The sequence below is a fragment of the Neofelis nebulosa genome, chromosome 9, assembly GCF_028018385.1.
Source record: "Neofelis nebulosa isolate mNeoNeb1 chromosome 9, mNeoNeb1.pri, whole genome shotgun sequence".
In the NCBI taxonomy this organism is placed as follows: Eukaryota; Metazoa; Chordata; class Mammalia; order Carnivora; family Felidae; genus Neofelis; species Neofelis nebulosa.
The window spans coordinates 102,783,500-102,806,000 of NC_080790.1; the positions used below are offsets into that span (position 1 = coordinate 102,783,500).

A 22,501-nucleotide genomic window follows, 5' to 3' on the forward strand; every position below is an offset into this window, starting at 1 on the left:
TTATTTTGGAATATCAAAAAGTTGATGAGAGAAAGTTCTTCATAGATGAATTTCAGCTGTTAATGTGAGAATGACAGAATTAGGAAACCACCCTTTGGGAACTTCCTCATGAAATAAGGGGTCTTAAGCATGATTATCAGTGGCTGCTACAACCATTGGACAAAAGGTTGATGGGGAAACTTTATATGGAAGGATCGGGCTGCCATGACCTAAACCCAGTGGATTAAACCCACTGAAAGAACATCACCAGATATTAGGTGCCTTCTGAACACATGCCACAGGAGGAACACAGCTTCACCTGTGGAAAATTGTTGCCAAAAATGGTAGCTGCTACTTCACCTCAGTGAGGGAATATAAGGGTTGCCAAATTTTTCAAGACGAGCTAGAAATCAAGATGCTTTTATATAACTTCTCCATTTAAAAATATTTTCTATTAGGGCACTTGTTGGGATGAGCAGTAGGTATTGTATGTAAGCGATGAATCATGGGAGTCTACTCCCAAAGGCAACAGTACACTGTATATACTGTATGTTAGCTAACTTGACAATAAATTATATTAACAAAAATATTTTCTAGTTTTTAAAAGTTGGAAAAACTGTGTGGCTCAAACCAAGTAAACTTATCAGCTCTTCCTTACAAAGGTCCAACATGTCATTTTTGTGTCCCTCTGCCCTCCCATTCTACTTGCCTTCTAGTGCCAAGGCCTCTGGAATGTCTTCCTCAATTCTTTGATCCACATCCGTCTTCTCACTCCTAACTTCCTATGGCATTTGTGGTGGGTATCTGTGGTATTATGATTTATCATAAGAAATGTTTATTTGGTCTTCCTTCATGGTTCCTGACTCACAGCTTCAAAACCCTCGTAATATCCTAAGCAGTAAGAGCAGTGGGATCATATTTTATTATAATTGGTCTTTTGTCCTCAGTTCCTAAAATCGAGATACATCTTTAAGAGTGAAATGGGTGTCTTGTTATTCATAACAAACCCTTTCAACCACACCAGAGTTTATGTTAATGAGACAACTTATGGAAAACCCCAAGGTAACCTAAGGATGGGGACTGTTGCCAGGGGAATCAACCATGTGATTAGAGAGTTGGGACTTTCAACCCCACCCCCCAACATCTAAAGAGAGGTGAGGGGCTGGAGATAGCTCAGTCACCAATAACCAATGATTAATCAGTCATGCCTATGTAATAAAATCTCCAGAATACCCGATAGGGTGGAGTTGGTGAACATGTGGGGGTGCTGGGGCAAGTAGCATGTCTGGAGAAGGCATAGGAGCTCTGAACTGCTTCCCAATTACTTTGTCCTCTCCATCTCTTCCATCTGGCTGCTCCTGAATTATACACTTTTACAGTAAACCAGTAACTTAGTAAGTAAGCTGTTTTCTTGAGTTCTGTGAGCCACTCCAACAAATTAGCAAACTTGAGAAGCGGTTGTGCTATTTATAGTGGGTAGGTCAGAGGCACAGGTGACAATCTGGATTTGTGATTGGCATCTGGATTGGGAAGGAGAAAAAGTCTCGTGGAACTGACCCCTTAATCTGGGGGATCTGACACTATCTCCTGGTAGATAAGTGTCAGAATTGAGGTAAATTGTCAGACAATTTGCAGAATTGAGTTAATTGCTTGGTGGTGTTAGAAGACAACTTTGTAGTATTCTACCCTTACAGTGCATGGTCACTATAAGGGCTTTGGTTAATGGTTTTCTAATCATTTTATATGGCTGTACTTGTCTTCCCTACAATGCTACATGTTTTTAGAAGGCAATTTGCCAGTATTCTACAAGTTTGGTTTTCTCTATAGTACCCAAGTATGCTCATTGTTTTTGAGCCTTAGAAGGTTAGTTATATAGCAAGCAGATATGTACAAACCTTTAGGAGTCACTAAATACTTAGCAATTGTTAATTATTTTATCTGTAGCAGCAAAATAGCCCCTATCAAAAATACTGACCTAAAAATGTCAATTTTCCTGAACCTTACCTTTTAGCATGCAGCTAACTTTTCTTTAAAATACCTCATTCTATTTTTGCAAACTATAGAACTTTTAAAATAGAATTCCTCAATTCTGGGATATCCAAAAATCTATAATAGAGATTGTGCTATATAATGTTTTGTTCTATGGCTATGTGTTTGTTTGAATAACAATAACCTAACATTTATTGACACATGTTTTCATTGCATGCAATATCTCATATAGTCCTTATCAACCTGATCATAAATGCTACTATTATATCCATTTTAGAAATGGAGCCTGAGAAGTTAAGTAGCCAACAGAGATTATGCAGCTAGTAAGTGCAGAGGCCTGTATTATTGGGTAAGATAGCACTAGCTGCTCTAAGAAGGAACCCCCAAAATGTGTAGTTGCTCAAATACAATAAGAAGTGTGTTTCTTATTCACGTAAAATCCAAATTGGGGATTAGGATTAACAGGATGCTCTCCTCCCAAGTTGTGAACCAGGGTCCAAGCTCCTTATAGCACATGGGCCTCAACGTCATCAGAGAAAAGAGCATGGAGAATAGTGCATAGGAAGATTTTCTGCAAAGCCTGGTAGTGGCTCATACCACTTTAGTCCACTGGCCTGATTCAGTCACATAGCCACACCTAACTGAAAGGAAACAGAAATGTAGTCCTTCCATGTGTCCAAGAAGAAGAAGAAGAAATGGCCCAGAACCTGAGATGCTCTGATTCAGTAACCCATGCACACAGCCATCATGATAAACTGTCTCTGTAGATTAACCTTAGAATTGGGCATAATATGTTGTGTATTGCACGTACTGTTTAAGCTTCTGGTTGATAAAAACACCTCTTCTCTGTTTTGAAATACTGTTTCTTAAGTCTGTGCAGAGTGTTTTTTTCAGCGTCATTTGTTCTATTTGTAAATGTCTGTATTGCTTTGACTGTGCTATCTTGCTGCAACCTCTATTTTTTAAAAACAGAAAACCAAACCCTCAGAATTATGAAACCAATGAATAAAATATTTCCAAGAGCTTTTTTTGGACTGTGTCTGTCCAGATTTTATTTTTCTAACCCCACTGAAGGAGGATAAACTTGTTTAAGAGGCTCTTTCCTTGACTTTTGTGGCAGATCGCAACAATTCTAAGAGTGGAAAGATGGATTAAAATATAACCACTAAATAAAGGCTTTGAGACTTTTAAAATTAAATTGTGTGCTTACAGTTTTCCTAGAAACCACAAAAGAGCAGTCACTAAGGTGGTCTTCAGAGATTTAAAGACATGAATATGAATGATGGGAAGTCTCAGCTACTACTTAGATTGTGATTAGGACATCAAGGAATTATACAATTTCTATAATATTTTTTCTTTAACTTTCTCATTTTGAAATCTTAGGCTAAATATGTTATTATACAATGTATTTGGTTTTATAGCAAGATATAGGCCTAAGAATATTGGCTGTGAATTAGTTTAATTTTGAAGTAGATAATTCTTCAAGGAATGTTAACCTCAAGGATCTCTCTGTGTCAGTCAGGGAATTAGCAAGAAAGCAGAGAATTGTGAGTACAAGGCCATTGGGTTCCACTGGTGTGGAGCTGTTAGCATCTGAGAAATCTAAAACTCCATCTTATTCTAAAAACATAATCACTTGGAAAATTGAAAAGTTTAGTCTTTAAAAAAATCTGTTTAAAAGAATCTTTACTATGACAACTAGTTTGATTCACTTTTTAATCAAACTGGTTGGTCACACACGTTAAAGCACCTGAGACCCTGTGTATTTGTAAGTATAGCCCTTGAGGGTGTATTTTAGTCACTTCACTCAGTGAGCATTTCCAGAGTGTGCAAACGTTCTGGGCCAAGCATTTTGACAGGTGCAAGGAATATAGAGGTACGTGTAAGACAAGCTCCTGTCTCCAATTGACTAAGTTACAGAGACTTAAAAATTAAAAGCAAACCAAAACCAAGACAGTTACATCACAGGACGAGAAATGCTCAGATGGGTGCCATTAGAGCTAGAAGAAGAGCTTCTAGTTTGAGTTGGGGATCCAGTCAAGGGAGTCTTTACATGAGAAAGAACCAGAAAAGGACATGACAGACATGGAGTCATGGTTAAGTGTATGAGTGGGGCATGCAGCAAGAAGTGGAGGAAAATAGCCCAAAATGAACCTGTCTGCTGCTTTTTCATGTTATTTATCATTAGTTATAAATTTCAATAAAAATACATTGCTTTTTAAATTGCCTTAAAGACACCTTGTTATGGGGCGCCTGGATGGCTCAGTCGGTTGAGCGACCGACTTCGGCTCAGGTCATGATCTCACAGTTTGTGAGTTCTAGCCCCGCATTGGGCTCTGTGCTGACAGCTCGGAGCCTGAAGCCTGCTTCGGATTCTGTGTCTCCCTCTCTCTCTGACCTTCCCCCACTCATGCTCTGTCTCTCTCTGCCTCAGAAATAAATAAACATTAAAAAAATTAAAAAAAAAAAAAAGCTTGTATAGTTCTTAATGATTATAGGGTACCCAAGAATCTACACAGTCCTCAGACAATATAAAATATTTTATTGTGCTTTTAAATGGTGACATGTAAATTCATTATAGAAAATGGTCTATTTTTAGCTACAAGAGGAATTCAAACCCAGTTCTCTAAAAGAACTTTTCGAGATAAACACTCATATAAACATTCTCTTAAATAGCTCCCATTGTTTATAATGTGATTTGATGCTCCATTGAAATTTCCAAAGAAAGCTTCAAATTCTTCCGGCTCAAACTTTTTCAGACCAAGGGCAGTGATTTTCTGATGAATCAGAAGATCATGTTGATGGATGAAACTGGGGAAGTACTGACATTTGGATGGATTGTTGCCCATTGTATTCCTCCCAACACCAAGATCACGCCAATGTGTTTTGCAATCACAAAATCCCTCCTGACTAGATGATGATTTAAGAAATTAATCTTAGTTAGTTTGTCTAGTTGAGCATTTCCGTCCTATGTAAACAGCAAAATTTATACAAATCTCCATGTATTTTCGAAATATTTTGCCATGTACTGTTAACAGATTATCTCAAGACCAGTCTCATCTTTTCCAATCCTTTTTCTTTTCCTTTCTAACTCTCCTAGAGACTTTGCAGTTCAGTTCAGTTTATTTAGTTGTTCTTCTGTCGTAAACCTGGTGGGGGTGGGAGTGTCAGAGATAAGTTTAAATTGGCCATCTGTGTTTTTGTAAATCTCAAGGGATTGCTATCAAGTCCCCTGGTCCGTGGGGCAAGAATTTCTTCCTTCTAGCTCTGGTCTTTTCTTTGGTCAGCAGGAAATCAGTTGCTTTAAGACCAACATCCCCCTGGTCAAGTTGCAGGCCATCTGCTTGGACATATGTTCACTCTTTGGTCTTTAAACAATTAATTTATTCTCTGTAGCCTCTGGTGCCTGGACCACCAGGCCTGCCAGGAGGTCCCATTGTATTCTCCCTGAATCTCTGGGAAACATGAAGACAGGTTTTCCTGTGAGCTTCTCTTTTAGGGACAGATATTTTAATGAACCTGATTGGAGAATTCCAGCCTATTTGTGAACAGAACCTGATGTTGTTAATGTTTCTTCTACGGGGGTCTGCATTGTAGATTCATTCCTAACTAGCCCCTTCTCTTAATACTATCATATGGACTACTGTTATGGTCCAGGTCAGAAATTGTCATTTCTGCTTTATTCTTTTATTATTATTATTATGGTAAAATTTACATAACAAAATTTACCATTTGATCCATTTTTGAGTGCGCAGTTCAGCAGTATTTAGTATATTCATGCTGTTGTATAACCATCACCACCATCTGTCTCCAGAACTTTTCATCTCCTCAAACTGAAACTTTGTACCCATTAAACAGTGACTTCCCATTACCCCTCTCCCAACCCCTGGCAACCACCATTCTGTTTTCTGTCTCTATGAATTTGACTAATAGACACCTCATATAGGTGGAACCCTACAATATTTGTCCTTTTGTAGCTGGCTTATTTCACTTAGTATAACATCTTCAAAGTTCATCCATGTTGTACTGTGTGTCACAGTTTCCTTCCTTTTTAGGGCTGAATAATGTTCCATTGCTATATATACTATATATCACATTGTGTTATGAACTCCTGGGTTGTTTCCACCTTTTGGCCATTGTGAATAAGGTCACTATGAACATGGGTCTAGAAATACCTTTTTAAGTCCCTGCTTTCACTTGTTTGGGATATATATCCATAAGTGGAATTGTTGGACCACATGGTAATTTTATGTTTAAGTTTTTGAGGAACCCCCATGCTGTTTTCCACATTTTCGATCCCTGTCATAGTTGCATGATGGTGTTTATGCCTGTAGGGGGTGAGATTAGGGATGAAATTGACTGAGGGACCTCTATCTACTCTTCCAGGGATCTTTCTTGTTTAGAAGAACCTTTTTAAAAAACTGATGAATGATAACTGGGGAGAAAATTCTCTTTTACCTCATGTTAAGAAATTTCTGGAAGAATAAAAGTGGCCGTATCAACACTGAGAATTGTGAGAATTGAGATTTTTGTGCCTGATGTGACAAGGACTTCTGGGTAGCAGAATTGAACAACACACCCTGTTCTAACTCCTGCTAGATTAATGAGGCACCACAAGAAACAAAAGAGCTACAAGTTTTCCTACTGTGGACTTCTCAGGTACAATATATCCATATGGTGAGACCCAAGTTTGGCCCTCAAATGCAGCAATGAGGCCAGATTTTGGGACAGGGTTCCCAGAAGCATGAGCATGGTGAGTGAACTCACTGATCCTCATATCCCAGGAGATACCACAGAGACTGCCTCACCCAGCTGTCCACCTGAGGCAACAGACCTCACCCCCCTGTAGGTTACAGGTTGCTTCCTGCCTTGCACACAGAAAAACTAAGTGCCCAAAGAACACTTCCCATTCTCTAGAACTTTCCAAGTTGTTGACGCATGTCAGCTACTCTAATGGGACTTGTGTGGTGAGATTAAAGAATAGTGTCCACGCTCAAACTACAACAGAGTTAGCTTAGCTGTTACTCCATCTAAAACAGGCTTGTTTCACATTTGGTTGCGTGAGAAGATGTCATTCCCATTCTAGACTTGGCCACTTCACTAGCATCTAACAGCCTCACCTTGGGCTTGAACTTACTTCAGTTCAGTCCTTAGGAAAAACTTGTTTAGAGTAGCAGAATTAGAGAGGATTACCTAAAGGGATATGCAGTCCTTCTGTTCTTCTTAGAAACTCCCGACATTTATCTATTCCTGGATTAAGCCAGCCGGTAAAAAAAAAAAAAAAAAAAAAAAAAAAAAAAAAAAAAAAAAGGAATTCCTGGCTGACATCATCCTGACCCTTTATGGAACAGCTTTTACTATCTTCTGCTCAGGGCCAGCCTCCTTTGAGTGATGTTAATACTCAGCCCTACAAAACTCCTTGTTGTACAACTGATGTCTTTACTCACCCACAAAACATGGTACCCAGTGTGTATGAAGCCCTGTAAGAGAAATAGTTCCCAGACCTCGTACCAGGAACAGGAGTTCTCCTCTGAGCAGTTGGTTTGTTGTGAGGCTGTGAACACACACATGAACCACCTATCTGGTCGTGGAATGAGGATGCTGAGAGACCGGGCAACAGTCTGCCTCTAGCACAGGTACAGAACTCAGGCTAGAATTGCGTGGTAATCTCATGCCTGTCTTTACCTTATTTTATAAGCTCTTATTTTTCTTTTCTCTCATCACCTCACTTTTTAGGTTGTTGAATTGTCTGAATTTTTGCAAGCTATTCAAATCCTTTAGGGAATAAAATATAAACATGAATCGGGTATTCTCAGTTGCTTTGAATGTTCAGAAGACAAAATGTATATAAATTACTAGTTTTCAGAGGAATTAGAATATACTTAATATAGTTGGCGTTAAAACCATGACTATTCTGAATACGATGAAATTCTAAGTTCTTGTTCAATCTGTATCTCTAGTTGCTAGTGCTATGCTTAGCATATAGTAGTTGCTCAGTAAACATTCCCTGCAGGATTTGAACAAACAAGATCTCTCTGCACTTAAAGGTTACCACCCTCATGTTCTGTAGATACTGAGAAGCAAAGAGAGGCTGTGTCACTCCAGTATTTCCTCCATCCTTGTCACATATGGGAGGACACAGCTGGCACTTCTAACGCTCTCCTGTCTCCCTCTCTGCAGACTCACATTTCAAGACTCCCTCCCGGTGCAGTGGCAGGACAGTCCGTGGCAATCGAAGGTGGGGTTTGCCGCCTGGAGAGCCCAGTGAACTGACCCTCAGGCTGAGCATGAAGCGTCAGAGAGGCATTTCAGAACCTGAGCTTTTCGGGGTTTTTAACTGAACTTGGATGTTTTATCTTCGCCATTTTATAATTCCTGTTGCAGCCTCGTGCACTGCTCGCGACACTAGTGCTGCCGTGGTTAGCGCTTAGTGACATGCAGGTCTTCGGCAGGTGACGGGACTGAGTGTGCGTGTGTATGTGCGTGTGTGTGCAGTGCGTGTGCTTGCTTCTCCCCTGATGAAATAGAAACTCCTTACTGTGTAACCTAAGACCGGGAATGACTAAATCATCTTCACAAAATGTGTGCTTTACTGTTTACAAGTAAAACCTAGAGTTGCAGGAAACATTTTTGATTTCATAAAGAGGTACCAGCTGTTGTTGATGTAATGTGTCCGAACTGAAGAGTAAATCTACTTGTTTAAATGATTTGACAGTGGTAGTGCTCCATTTAATAACAGTAATAAGTGATACAGTGTTTTATTTGTTAACCAGTTTAAGTGGATCCTGTGGTAACTTAAACTGTTATTCTCATCCCTCATATGGGGCATTTTTCTTTAACAAAGAATGGTTTCAGTGAAACAATCTAGCAGAGAATTAAGGTCAGAACCTTTTTAAATAATAGTCTTATTGATAAAGTTTGTACTTCTTTCCTCAAGCTTTTCTAAGCTTAAATACTGCATATCTTCAAGCTATATGTACTATATTATGAAAGAATATGTAAAGAGAACATACAGTAATGCACAGTCCCTAATTTGTGTATAATGGAATGTTATTTACAATGTAACACTGTAAATAAGAAAGCAAAATTTATGGGAAAATTCAATATTATCTTTGTTTCCTGTTTAAATATATTTTTAAGATAAAGGCACAAAAATAAAAGAAGCATATTACTGGGTACAGTGTGTGACTCCTCTTCTCAGACTAATAAATTAATCTTTTGAATCCTAGATTGGAGAGCCATTTTTTATTTTGTTTGTAAAAAGTTACTTCTTCCAGAAATCATCCCTTTATCTTTGTTGCTATGATTCTGATAGTTCAAAACCTGTCTTTGTGCAGTTAGGCCTGGACACTAACATGATGAAAGTTGAACTTAGCTCATGATTGAATGGCCAGTATCAAAATCCCTAAAATGTTTATTGTGAGTTGATAAAAACTAACAAAGGGAAGGAGTAAGACCGCTTTGGTTTGAAAAACTGTAGTGGCAGCTGAAAACTCAATGGTTTCAGCTGATAAATTGCTTCTAAATGTTATAGTTAGTGATTCTGGAGCCACATAAGAAAACCAAGACTTTTCTTTTGATTTTATGTGTAAGAAGTGGCTATCAAGAAGATACTAAAGATAGACTCACTCAGGGAGAGGAAGTTCCCTGCACCATATAATCATGGCTCGGGCGGTAACTGATAAAGCCCCAGATGAAATTATATACTTGACATCGATGTATGGCCAAATTATAAAGGAAAGACAACCAAAATGGAGTGGGTGTAAATATGAATGATTTGGGAGTTGCTGATTTATATTCCTTGTACAGGCAATTACATTTGTCTCGCTGTGTTCTCGTAGACAGGTTGGTGCCATGATATCTGTTTCTCATTCTTAATGAGGCTGAGAACTTAGTAAGTGATGGGCTGGCTGGTGGGGAGCCTTTGGCTTCAAAAGCTTTCAAAGACCTGTTACCTGTTGGCAGAGTTTTTTGAGGAACTGGACTGGATCACGTAAAACTATCAGGACACTTTGGAGTCTGAAAATCATCTGACCTATTTCACCAGGAATGCCATTTCTTTTCATCTTCTTTTGACTTTATTCTACTCATATTTAAAAGTTTGGGCTTGTTAAAGACCCTTTTATGAAGATTTTAAAAACTGGTCAGTATAAAAGAGGACAGCCCCTCCAAGAACAGTTTGTTAAAGCTTCATTCTCCAATTTCTTTTTTCTTTCTTTCTTTCTTTCTTTCTTTCTTTCTTTCTTTCTTTCTTTCTTTCTTTCTTTCTTTCTTTTTTTTTTTTTTTGTTTTTAAATTTAAGGAATATTGTCAAACCAGGAGGGAAAAAAAGTGATATTCAGAATCATTGAGGCACAAACGTAATGGGCAGTATAAGTGCCTTAGTGATAAGATCAGATATTAAAGAGCAGATACCAGAACCAGCAGATATTGACAGATATAAAATCAACCTCATTTCACACAAAAGTAGAAAGAGTCGAAAGAAACAGATAAGAAAGTAACTTCATTCCCTAGTCTGGTTTATATCACCAAGATTCTGAAGCAGTATTTTAACATGGATGAACTTACCGTCTGCCTATATTCCATTTCCTTTTAAGACCTGATCATTGGATGCTCGGTTCTCTTGAGTACAAATAAGCCTGGTCTGGATCCCTCAAGGCCATCACTGCAATCCTGCTCTGGGTTTGGAAATGGGAATCTTCTGGAAGGGCAAGGAGATGGAGGCCATGTGCTCTACCTTAAAGGAGCCTAGAGTGTCCATGCTGTCTGATGAGGCATGAAGGTCTTGTCCAGGACTGTCCTTCTCGCTTGTCAGCTCTGCCTCTCCTCCCTGCCTCCTGTGTGTCTGCCCAGAGCAGACCTTTTCTCAGCTTTTCACTGCTGCTTCTAAACAGGAAGTTGAAGTCCGATATCGATGTATGTATAAATCCGTCCTAAATGCTAGTCTGTGGTGCTTATCTGTGAGCAAAAATGGATGAATTGTAGTTTATGGCTATAGGAACCTCTTTGTTGGCTGCTCAAAAGTCTTTTTTGCCTAATTCCTCACTTTCTCCCACGTTTGAGAGGCAGTGATGGTGCATTGTAGTTACCAGCAAATATGCAAGGTTTGGCTGTTTTGAAGCACTGGTAGGAGGGAGAGGGAGGAAAGGAGACTGTGAAGAAGGGAAGATTTAGAAAAGTGCGGAAATTATTCTTGAATCTTGAGATTGTATTAAATTATTGTGGATTTTTTAAATGTTTACTTATTTTTGAGAGAGAGATAGGGTGCATGGAGGGGTGGGAGGGCAGAGAGAGGGAGAGACTGAGAGTCCCAAGCAGGCTCCTCACTGCCAGTGCAGAGCCCGACGTGGGGCTCAAACTCATAAACTGTGAGATCATGACCTGAGCCAAAATCAAGAGTCTGATGCTTAACCAACTGAGCCACCCAGGCACCCCTGTGGATTTTTTTTTAATCTGGTCATTGTTATTATAAAAGCAATTCATGCTCATTACAAAAAAAAAAAAAAATCAGAAAATAGGAAAGCAAAAAAACAAAACAAAACAAAACAAAACTCATAACTCCACTTCCCTAGAGACAACAGTTAACACTTTATCTTGTACCCTTTATGACCTTTTTATGCATACATTTTCTGTATTTTTAACACCAAAATGTGTTTATATAACCTGCCATTTTCACTTAATAATGTCATAGGAAGATGTCCAGACTTAATAAGAATTACCTCATTTATTATTGGTTCAGCTAATGTTCAGTACATATATTTTATCCTAAGACTTCTGTGGAAATCTGTCTCAGTACTAACAGACTAACAATACAGTCAGCATCTGTTTTCTCAGGGCACAGATCCTTGCAATGAGCACTGTGAGGTCTTACTTTCCCTTGAAAGCCAGCTGAGCAGGTGTCTTAGGGCAGACCATTGCCATTGCCCATTGATCCTCCATTGCAGAGTGCCCCCAGACAACATGTAAAGACTAGTATCTGCACCTCTATGCCTCAGGACTTGTTCTGGAACCATAGAAAACTGCACTGTCCCTGCACACAGCAGGCCAGTAGTGTCAGGGAATCAGCACGGCCCAGAAGCAGCTCACAGTTGATGAACGAAAGTTGTATAAGCATACTAGTTCCCTTGCTTCTTGGGTGGCATAAGTTGGGTGTGTGTTTCACACTGTTTGAGAGATTTTCCATAGAAATTAAGCTTCAGTTGCCGCCTGTGGCAGTTGACTTAATACACCTTGTGTTGACTTTTTTCCCTTCCCTATTCCCTTCTTAGTGCCCCTGTTTTATGATTCATGGGGTCATCTCCCAGATGAACTGTTTGTACTTGCCACCCTGTCTCAGGGTTGCTTCTTGGGGACTTGAAACTAAGAAACAATCCATTCTACATACTCTTGGCCAGGAGGCATTTATACCCTCTTCTGATTGAGAGGATGAATTCACCAGTCTACTTGTGCCCTGCACTGGAGTCTCTTCCTGCCTTGTGCTCCTGATGAACCATTTTAATCCATAATATCTGATTGAATATTCTCCAAGTGATAAGGCTGGATGTGCCACAAAACTGGAAGGAAGAGAGCCTGGGAGGCTCAGTTGATTAAGTGCTGACTTTGGCTCAGGTCATTATCTCACGGTTCCTGAGTTTGAGCCCCATGTCAGGCTCTGTGCTGACAGCTCAGAGCCTGGAGCCTGCTTTGGATTCTGTCTCCCTCTCTCTCTGCCCCTCCCCCACTCATACTCTGTCTCTCTCTCTCTCTCTCTCTCTCTCAAAAATAAATAAAACATTAAAATTAAAAAAAAAAAGTGGAAGGAAGTTCATAGCCAAATCAGCGATGACAGGCACCCGACAGGAGACAAGTGCATACTTTTAAGGAGGTAGGGAATAAACAAGCTAAATAGCAGCTCTCCATCAAGGATTGAGGGACTCCTTAAGAGAAAGAAACTGGAATTGTGTTAATGGGACTTGGAAGAGACCACAGCCAAAGGTGTGTTACGAAGTTAAGAGATTTGAAGAGACCGAAACAATGGTAGCCAGTGTTCCCATGTCATGAACACATGTCCACCATGACCATGCATAACAACTTCATATGGCACCCACTTTCAGAATGCCACCTCTCAAGCCTAGATATTCCCAACATAATTGTGTGGTTAATTTTTTTAAAAATGCCTCCCAACATTTTTCTTAAAATGTCTATTAACTTTTAACGTTTAACTAAAATGTTTATTAAAATCAACTTTTTTTTTTTTTGACATAAACCCTACAATTGCTCAACATTGTGAATCCCTTTGTGCCATGAAGCCCAGTCTCCTATTCAACTTAAGCTTGCAGTGGTTAGTCATGGGGTGAAGGACCAAAAGGGGACTATGGGCCCCCCTCCCAGGAACACTAGTCCAAGAAAAGATTGAGCCCAGAAAAAAAAAAAAATGAGCCCCTGTGAATATGATTAATTTCTTTTACTTTAGCTATGTTCTAAACCTTCCCCAAATGCAGATTAAGCAGGGAAAGGAGATGTGGGTGTGTAAACATGGTGAGCTATATAGGTGGGAGTGAGTGAATGGGAGGTTGACCGCATAAGAGTAATCCTTTTACATTAATATTTGCCCTGGGACATTAGGAATTCTTAATGAATACACCACTTTTCCCCAACACTTAATTTGGGTTCAAATTCATAAGGTATTAACCCAGATGCCTATCATCAGAGACCTACAGGCTGACCAGATTAACCAGGCAGTTTTTCTTTGCCCAAATACTGCTGTCTCTGAAGTGTATGGCCACAGGAAGGATTAAATCTAAAACTGGCAAGAGCCTCCCTCCAAGACTCTGCTCTCAGCTTCCAGAAGCCCGTCAGCCAAGCCCGCGGTGGTTCACCGTGACCAGTTGTGGAAGGCGGGAGAGAAAGCAAGCACAGTGGTCTCTCCTTTACATGCTAGAGTCACTGAAGCCCTGAAACCCCAGTGGCAAAGCTGGAAAAAACTGGGTTTTTCTCTGCCTTGATGGGGATTTCACTGATTGTCAACAGAGCTTCAGAAGCTGGAAAGGAAAAAATGCTAAACAATTCCCTTAATCACTGATGTCACTCTCCAAAAAGGTGCTCCTAAAATGGCTTTTTCTGGCCTTGGAAAATCCAGGAAGAAGATTTTGTTCTAATATATGAAGAAAAATATGTTCTTTTTCATTTATAAGTAGTAAGATTATAATCTGTCCACCCACGTTTTTCTCCAAACCTGTTAACTAACAGTTTTTTCCATCTAGTTAATGGTAACTCCATCTTCTTGGGTGCTTGGGTCAAAATTCCTGGCGTCCTCTTTTTATGTTTCTATTGTTGCCTAACAACTCTCCCCAAATCTTACAACAACTATTTTTTTTTTTCTCACAATTCTGTCAACGTGGCTTGGCTTCTCTCAATGGTTTCTCTGTAGCACTTCCTGGTAGTCACAGGTGTGCTGCATTCAGCAGGAGTGTGAACTGGGGGTTGGGCTGGATGAGCTTCCTTTTTTTCCACATGCAGGCTCAGGGCCTTTCCCTCTGCTCGTGACCACTCTACATGGTCTTTTCATGCTGCTTCTCCCATAAGACATGGCAGCTCAAGGTTCCCAGGAGCATAAAAGCAAAAACTACCAGGCCTTTTTAAGGTTAGGTCAGAACTGGCCCAGCCTTACTTTTGCCACATTTATTGCTTAAATCAAGTCCTCTGGCCCACCCCGATTCAAAAGGGGACTGCATAACTGTATAAATACAGAAGGAAGGGTCTTTGGGGGCCATCAACCTGAAATCTTTGAATCTACTTCTTCTCCTATTTTACAACTGCAAGAAACTCTGCACAACAGAGAACAAACTGAAGGTTGATGGAGGAAGTTGGGTGGGAGATGGGCTAGATGGGTGATGGGTATTAAGGAGGGCACTTGTGGGGCACCTGGGTGGCTCAGTCAGTTGAGCATCTGACTTCAACTCAGGTCATGATCTCGCGGTTCTTGAGTTCGAGCCCCGCGTCGGGCTCTGTGCTTACAGCTCAGAGCCTGGAGCCTGCTTCGGATTCTGTGTCTTCGTCTCTCTCTGCCCCTTCCCTGCTCATGCTCTCTGTCTCTCAATAAACATTAAAAAAATTAAAAAAAAAAAAAAGAGGAGGGCACTTGTGATGAGCACCGGGTGTTGTATGTAAGTGAGGAATCATTGAATTCTGCTCCTGAAACCAATATTGCACTGTATGTTAGCTAAGATTTAAATTCAAAAAAGCATAAAAGAAACAAACAGTCTGTTAGTAAATGCTATTGGCCCTCCTTTAAAATGTGTCCTAAATCCAACCACTTCTCCCCCTCTCCACTGCTACCATCCAGATCATCTCTTACCTGAGAAATTACAACAAGGTCCTCACTGGCCTCCCTGCATCCAGAGTTACTAGTCCACTTGGCAGCAGAAGGAGTCTCATCATGGTGCTCCTCTGCCCCAAACCTCTAAACAAATGTGTCACTTATATGGTAGATTAGAAAGGGTTGAGTTCCAGAGGAAAAAATGAAGCAGAAAGGGGACGCAGAGTGCTGACGGGAGAGTGGTAAGGAGGGTGCTCATTGAGAAGATAACATTTAAGCAAAGTGTTGAAGATGAGACACGAGTAAGCTATGTGGATCCATCCGGAAAGTGCTTTCCAAGGAGAGGTAGAGGCAAATTCTTAGAAAGATACAGACCACCACAACTGACTCAAAAAAAACTAGAAAATCCAAATAGATTTATAACAAGAGATTAAGTTGTTAATCAAAAGTCTTCCCAGGAAGAAAGTCCAGAACTAGATGGCTGTACTGGTTAATTCTACCAAACATTTAAATAATTATTACCAGTTCTACACAAATTTTTCCAAAATACAGAAGAGGAGGAGACACTTCTCAACTTATTCTACGAGGTGCAGACACTTTGAGACAGTCAGGAGGCTCTCCTCAAATAGTTAAACACTGAGTTTTTCCCCTCCTAGGTACATACCCAGGAGAAATGAAAACATGTCACACAAAAACTTGTACATGAATGTTCATAGCAGCATAATAGCCACAAAGTGGAAACAACCCTAAAGTTCCCCAACTGATAAACAAAATGTAGTATATAATACTACTTTTTAGTAATATAATTTAGTATATAATACTACATTATAGCAATATAATGGAATATTATTTGGCAATAAAAACAATACAATACTGATAAATACTACAACATGAATGAACTTTGAAAACATGCTACACAAAAGAAGCCAGTCACAAAGGACTACATGTTGTGTGATCCCATTTATTTGAAATGCCCAGTGTAGATAAATCTCTAGAAACAGAACCTATAGATTAGTAGTTTCCTAGAGGTGGGAGGGATGAGGGACAGGGAAAGTTAAGTGGTGATAAATAAAGAGTGTAGGGTTTCCTTGAGGATTAATTAATGATGTGCTTAAATTAATTATGGTGCTGAATGCATCACTCTGAATATAGTAAAAGCCATTGAACTGTATACTTTAAATGGGTGAATTGTATGATAATATAAGTTATATCTCAATAAGTTGTTAAAAAATAGAAAACAATTTAGGATATAATTTAGGAAAAAAAATACTGGAAAAGAATATCATACCCTAGCAAATTCTTCATTTTCCTGGTTGATAATTTCCAGTTTTTCCCAACATTTTTCACTTGCATTATTAAAAAATAAGGTGTTTTTAACATAACCACAATAACTTAGCCATAGTATTACATCTAAAACATTTTATAATAATTCTTTCATATCATTAAAAGTCTATTAAATGATTGCATTTCCAATTGCATTATGTATTACTATGTGCTTGGGCTGCCATAGCAAAGTACCACAGCCTGGGTGGCTATGAAATTTATTTTCCTCACAGTTCTGGAGGCCAGAAGTCTGAGATCCAGTTGTTGGTGGGATTGATTTCGTCTGAGGCCTCTGTCTCTGGCTTTACATGGCCATCCCTATCTGTTTTGTTTGGACATTGTTCTTCCTCTGTGCATGTCTGTGTCCTAAGCTCCTCTTCTCATAAGGACACCAGTCATATTGGATTAAGCCCCGCGCATATGACCTCATGTTACCTTAATTAGCTCTTTAAAGGCCCTGTCTCAAAAAAGACACATTCTGAGATACTGAAGGTTAGAACTTAAACATATATGGGGTGCCTGGGTGGTTCAGTCACTTAAGAGTCCGGCTCTTGATTTTAGCTCAGGTCATGACCTCATGGTTGTGGGATCAAGTCCTGCATCGGGCTGTGTGCCATCAGCTTGAGACTCTCTCTCTCCTCTCTGCCCCTCCCCCCCCCCAATAAATAAACTTTTAAAAAGCAAACAAACATATGAATTTTGGTGGGGGAGGCACAGTTTAACATATTATACATTATAATGTCATTTAAAAAATGTTTTCTTGTTTGAAAGAAATGTTTCCTTTTTAAAGGAAAACAAAACAATTTCCTAGTATTAATATTACTTCAAACTATAGCCACTTAAAAATGTACAAACATAGAACTAAGTATAAACTTCTTGTGTGTAGAGCTCTTTTACAATTATAAATCCAGGTAGATTTCCAAGTGAATACAACAATATCCAAAATCAAAGTTTATATTAACAATTATATGATGGCTATATTACATTGTTTTGTTATTATTTTACCTTAAATCATTATTTGATTTTATTTTGGTTATTGGGTTTTTCCATCTTAAAATTTCCATGTGATTTTTCTTTGTATCTTAAATTTCTTTGCTGAGGCTTTCTATTTTTTTATTCATTTATGTCAAGCATGTTCATAATTGCTTGTCAAAGCATTTTTATAATGGCTGCTTTAAATTCCTTATCAGATAATTCCAACATCTTGGGCATCTGTTGACTGTCTTTTGTCATTCAAGTTGAGATCTTCCTGGTTCTTGGTATGAGTGGCATTTCACTGAAACCTGGATATTTTGGTTATCATTTTATGAGTCTCTGGATCTCACTTAAATCTTAAATTTAAATTTTTAGCAGATCTCCTCTGATGCCACTTTGGTGGGAGAAGGGGGGTGCTCCCTTGTTACTTGCCAGATGGAAGTAGAGAAGCCTGGACTCTCCACTTAGCTGCTTAGATACCCATAGGGGAGTGGCTCCTCATTACCGCCTGTGGAGGTGGGAATTCAGGCTCCCACAAGGCCTTTTGCTGACATCCTGCCCACTGTGGGGAGGGGGGGAAGAGGCTCTTTACTCCTTGGAGGAGATGAAAGTTCCTATTCCCCCTCAGCCTTCTTAGACACCACTTGGAAGAGTTGGGGGGGGGGGGCGTTAGGATGCTTGTAACAGCTTAATGAGGATGGAAGTCTAGGCTCTCCCTGTGACCTTCACTGGAGGGAGTGGAGCTGGGGTTGTAGCCTTTTTATTTACTGTGGTATTTGGCTGAAAGTAGAGCCATTATTGTCTAAAAGTTTTCTGATCTGCTAGATTGCCCTTTCTTGGTCTGTTGGCCTGAGAGAGCAGACTTTTCCTGGGGCTCTTTTGTCTGTGTCCATTGGTATTTCTGGGTTGCTGGCTCCTCCACTAACCAGTCTGGGATAGATGAGGCAAAAATGAACTCTCAGGGAACTCATGACCATGTTCCTTAGGACTCATGGTCCCAAACTGGCCTGCCTTCTTTTCTCCACCTGTCCAACTTTTCTCATGTTTGTTTTGTGTATAATGCCCCATGTTTTTAACTGCACTTAGTAGTAGGAAGGAATAAGGGAAAATGCCTCTACTGCATCTTTCAGAAGCAGAAGTCCTGATTTTTATTATAGAAGCCTTTATTTGGAAACTGAGTATTTCACTAGCTGACTTGATTCTTTGATTTTAAACTTGACAGCCATCATTTGAGTTGCTAACATGATTGGCATTATACTTCTTTTTTGATAATGAACCTGTTTTTTAACTACATACCCATTATTTTTCTATCCAATCCACTTAATAGATACCCTGGGAAATTGTGATATAGCCATTTAATGAAAAATTCCTTAATTGAGGGTTTAGTACTACATTTACTGCTGGCAAATGTTGGTGCGTAGAGAGACTAATCCATGCACCACCTCTGCTCAACCCTGAATGTAAAGATAATACGACAGAGGCTATTTTGTTTTCAGCATAGCTTATTACTGATCGTGACTTGGTTCTGTCACTTATTCTTTCCAGCCACCTATAATCTTCATTTGGCATCAACATTACTACAACCCCAGATACAAATGCAAATGAAATTGCCTGGCATGAATGAGTTGCAAGGTGATCCCTGAATATGTTTGTATTAATTCATTTTAGTTTATCATCAAAATGAAAAATTCTTAAGTTATAAATTCATTGAATTCATGGGTTCTATGGAGGCTACATCTATATGGACTCACAAACTCCAATTTGAGAAACTTAAGTCTGCACCATTTCCACATTTAGCTAGTTAATAAGAAGAGTTACTAATGTACTACAAGCTAGCCTGAAGGTAGTTGTTAAAAATTGGGGCACATGGTTGGGGACAGACAGTCCCATCTGACCAGTAGAGTAATGAGGATAATAGGTTCATTCTTTACTCATCTGTATCTGACAATCCTCCTCCATTTCCATTACCATTTCCAGTGTGATCCAGCTGATTTCCAGTTGCTATACTCTAATTACCATACTCTGTATCTCTGTGCTGGGAGTTCTCTCCAAAATCACAGAAGACAGCTCTGCCTGTGGCATGCCAGAAGGACCAGGGCATTAACATCTCCTGGACTAGCCCTCAACTCATGATTCTCAGGAGTTGGTATACAAATACCCCAAATCCTTTACCTCTGGAGTGGGATATCACTGGGGCTAGTGTTTGCACCATTTCCCAGAATTTCCCTTTGGTGTTTCCAGTTTCCCACAGTGGTGACTGCCTTGCTAATGCATCTTTTATTGGCTGTCTTCCCCTTTCTCATCTCCTATCCCCGCTATCAGTGTTTCCTGTACCTCCCAAATAAAGCCCTTGCACTCATATTCTTATCTCAGGATTTGCTTCTAGGAGAGAAGCACATTACAAAATGCTTTTGCTTATGATAACTTATTTGACCCATAAAACAACTCTGGAAGAGAGAAAGTTATATTGGTTAAGTCTAGCAATGGAATGTGAGTCCCACGTTCTGTTACACTCTCTCGTGTATCCCAAGAACAGCACCTGGCATGTTGTAGATGTTTAATAAATAATTGATGAGTAAAGGAAGAAACTGATGCTCCTGTAAGCAATTTTATCAAATTGCCAGTGAGAGAGCCAGGGTTCTTTGACCCAAGCACAGTATTCTCTCCATTATACACTCACGTCCTGTTCTTAACCCTGTTGTCTCAGATCATAGCCTGCAGAGGAACTTAAAGATGACTTAAATACGCCAATATTGTTAGCCACCTCTAAACCATAGTGATGTCAATGGTTTCAGAGTTAGTGGAATACAAAGATCTGTGAGGATATTAAAGATATTTATGGGACAAATTGCCAAGTCGCACAGACATTTGGGGGGGCCACATCATTCCCATGGTGACCATCTGGAGCTGCAAAGGCCCATAAAATAGAGGCAACCAGTCTTTCTCAGCTCCAAGGTAGTTAAACACATTCTAGCCCAGACTTGTCTTTATATTGTTTTCCTCATCAGCAGTATGAACATATAAAAGTCATTTTCTTGAAAGAACCTTGTTTAACACTCCAACTTATGCTTTAGAAAAATTGTATCATACCTTCTTCTAGTGAGTTCTATAATAAATGGACACTTGTAGATAAAACCATATTTAGCAGTATGAACAGAGAAATAATATGTATTACAGTTAGCTGTCAGATTAGATATTAACTCATTAATCAATTTTTACTGAAATCATGCATCTTCCCTCAAATGAATGGTTATTCTCTGAAGCCATTTTGATTCCTGAGCACTGGTTTCCCTAAACTCCTTAAAGTCATCAGGCACATTAAAGGATATCCGATTTCATTGGTCTAAGCTGAGTGATCGCAATTCATCAAGGCATGAAAAGTCTGTCCAGTCTTGTGGAATATCATTAAATGGTTCAAGGACGTTTCTAATCTTAATGATGGCCAAGGGGGAGCAACTATTACGATGATGAATGGGAATGAATATCTGGAGAAAGTTCAAGGCATGTTATACTTACAAAGACTAATACATGTTGTTTATCTAAATCATCCAACTGATTAAAGAAACACACAAAGCCCAAGACAGTTAAAAGCAGAGAACCAAATAGGCTTTGACCTACCCTGGTATATTTATCGCTGACCATGTCATGCGTGTAAAATGTATTGCTCCACCAAGATGCCGTGTATATAAATCGGGAGGGTCTTTTGAGGCTGATGTTGAGTAATATAGGCTGTCCAGTTTATTGCCTGGCTAAATATTTATATAGAATGAGTTCATTGATGGTGGGGAAGCCTCCATAAAAGGAGTCTTTCAATGTTACTAACTGATTAGCTACAACGCCTAAGGCTTAGCAAGAGCTAGGTGGTGGTAACGTTGATACTTCCGCTCCTAAAATCAATTCCTGAGCTGCTCAGTGTTTTGAATCCTTGCTCTGAGTTGGATTTGTGTGTGTGTGTGTGTGTGTGTGTGTGTGTGTGTTTACCTCTTGGTACCAAGACCAGTGCAGAGCCTGCAAGGAAAGAGGAAATGCTTTTTTTTTTTTTTTTTTTTTTTGGTACACCCCTAGAAGAATGCTCTTTGGAACTATCTTTCACTGGGAGAACATGTCTATTAAACTCACACTCAGTTCATGGCAGTCAATGCTGGTATAAAAGGGGGATGGCTCATTTTATATCATAAAGGCCAGAGAATAAATCTCTTATCCAGGGGACTTGTTTTTGGCTCTCCTTTCTCTGGGCAAGAGCAGGAAAAATCAACCACACAGGTGGCTGGGAGGATGTTGGGCCACTGTCCAAATACTTAATCTTAGTAAATATCTTTTCATTAGGTGTGGGAGTGGTAGGTTGTTGGGCTGAAATAGTACAGCCATTGCTTAAAGGATTGTTGAAAGATAAGAAACTGGAATTGTTGAAGATTTAGAATTAAAGACTTTCTTCACTTGGATTCTGAGACACTTAATGCTTTTGGTTTTCCTCATACCTCCCTGGTTTCCTTCTTAGTATCCTTTTATGGTTTCTCTTCTCTTCCTGGCCACTGAACGTTGGTGGTTCCAGTGCTTGGTTATCAGCCCTTTTTCCCCATAGATGATTTTATTCTGTCTGGTGCCTTAAGTATCATGTCTCCCAAATCTCCAGCCTGAACTGCACCTAAACTCCAAACTCCTGACTTGGTATGTTCACTGTAACACCCAATAAAGCATTTCATAATGTGCCCAACACAGAACCCTTAGTTTCTATCTCCCCATCTCCACCCCCAAGCCTGCTCCTTCCCCCAGAATTCACCATTTCAATTGATATTCTCATTTACTCAGTGGCTCATGTACAAAATCTGCAAATTGCCTTTGAGTTCTCTCTTTTCCTCATCTCCACAACAGATACCCTACACTGCAGCATGAGGAGCTGGCTGACTTAGAAAGATGCATCCTAATTTGGTCTTGGAA

The 22,501-nt window shown here is 39.6% G+C and overlaps 1 protein-coding gene across 11 annotated transcripts in view; it reads left to right on the forward strand.

Annotated features, from left to right (window-relative positions):
* The window catches only part of TASP1 (taspase 1), a 389,761-nt gene that overhangs the window by 266,287 nt on the left and 100,973 nt on the right, over positions 1–22,501 (forward strand). For 2 of the 11 annotated variants that reach the window (XR_009248817.1, XR_009248820.1), the window contains one exon: positions 8,149–8,211. The exons of 7 other annotated variants lie outside the window; for them this stretch is intronic. Coding sequence is in view for 2 of the 4 variants with exons in the window: in XM_058684861.1 (XP_058540844.1) it covers positions 8,149–8,241 (93 nt within the window). In the remaining 2 variants the exon portion in view is untranslated. Of the gene's footprint in view, positions 1–8,148; positions 9,197–22,501 lie in introns of those variants that run through there. 2 more of the 11 variants (XM_058684861.1, XM_058684866.1) reach the window with 1 other exon arrangement.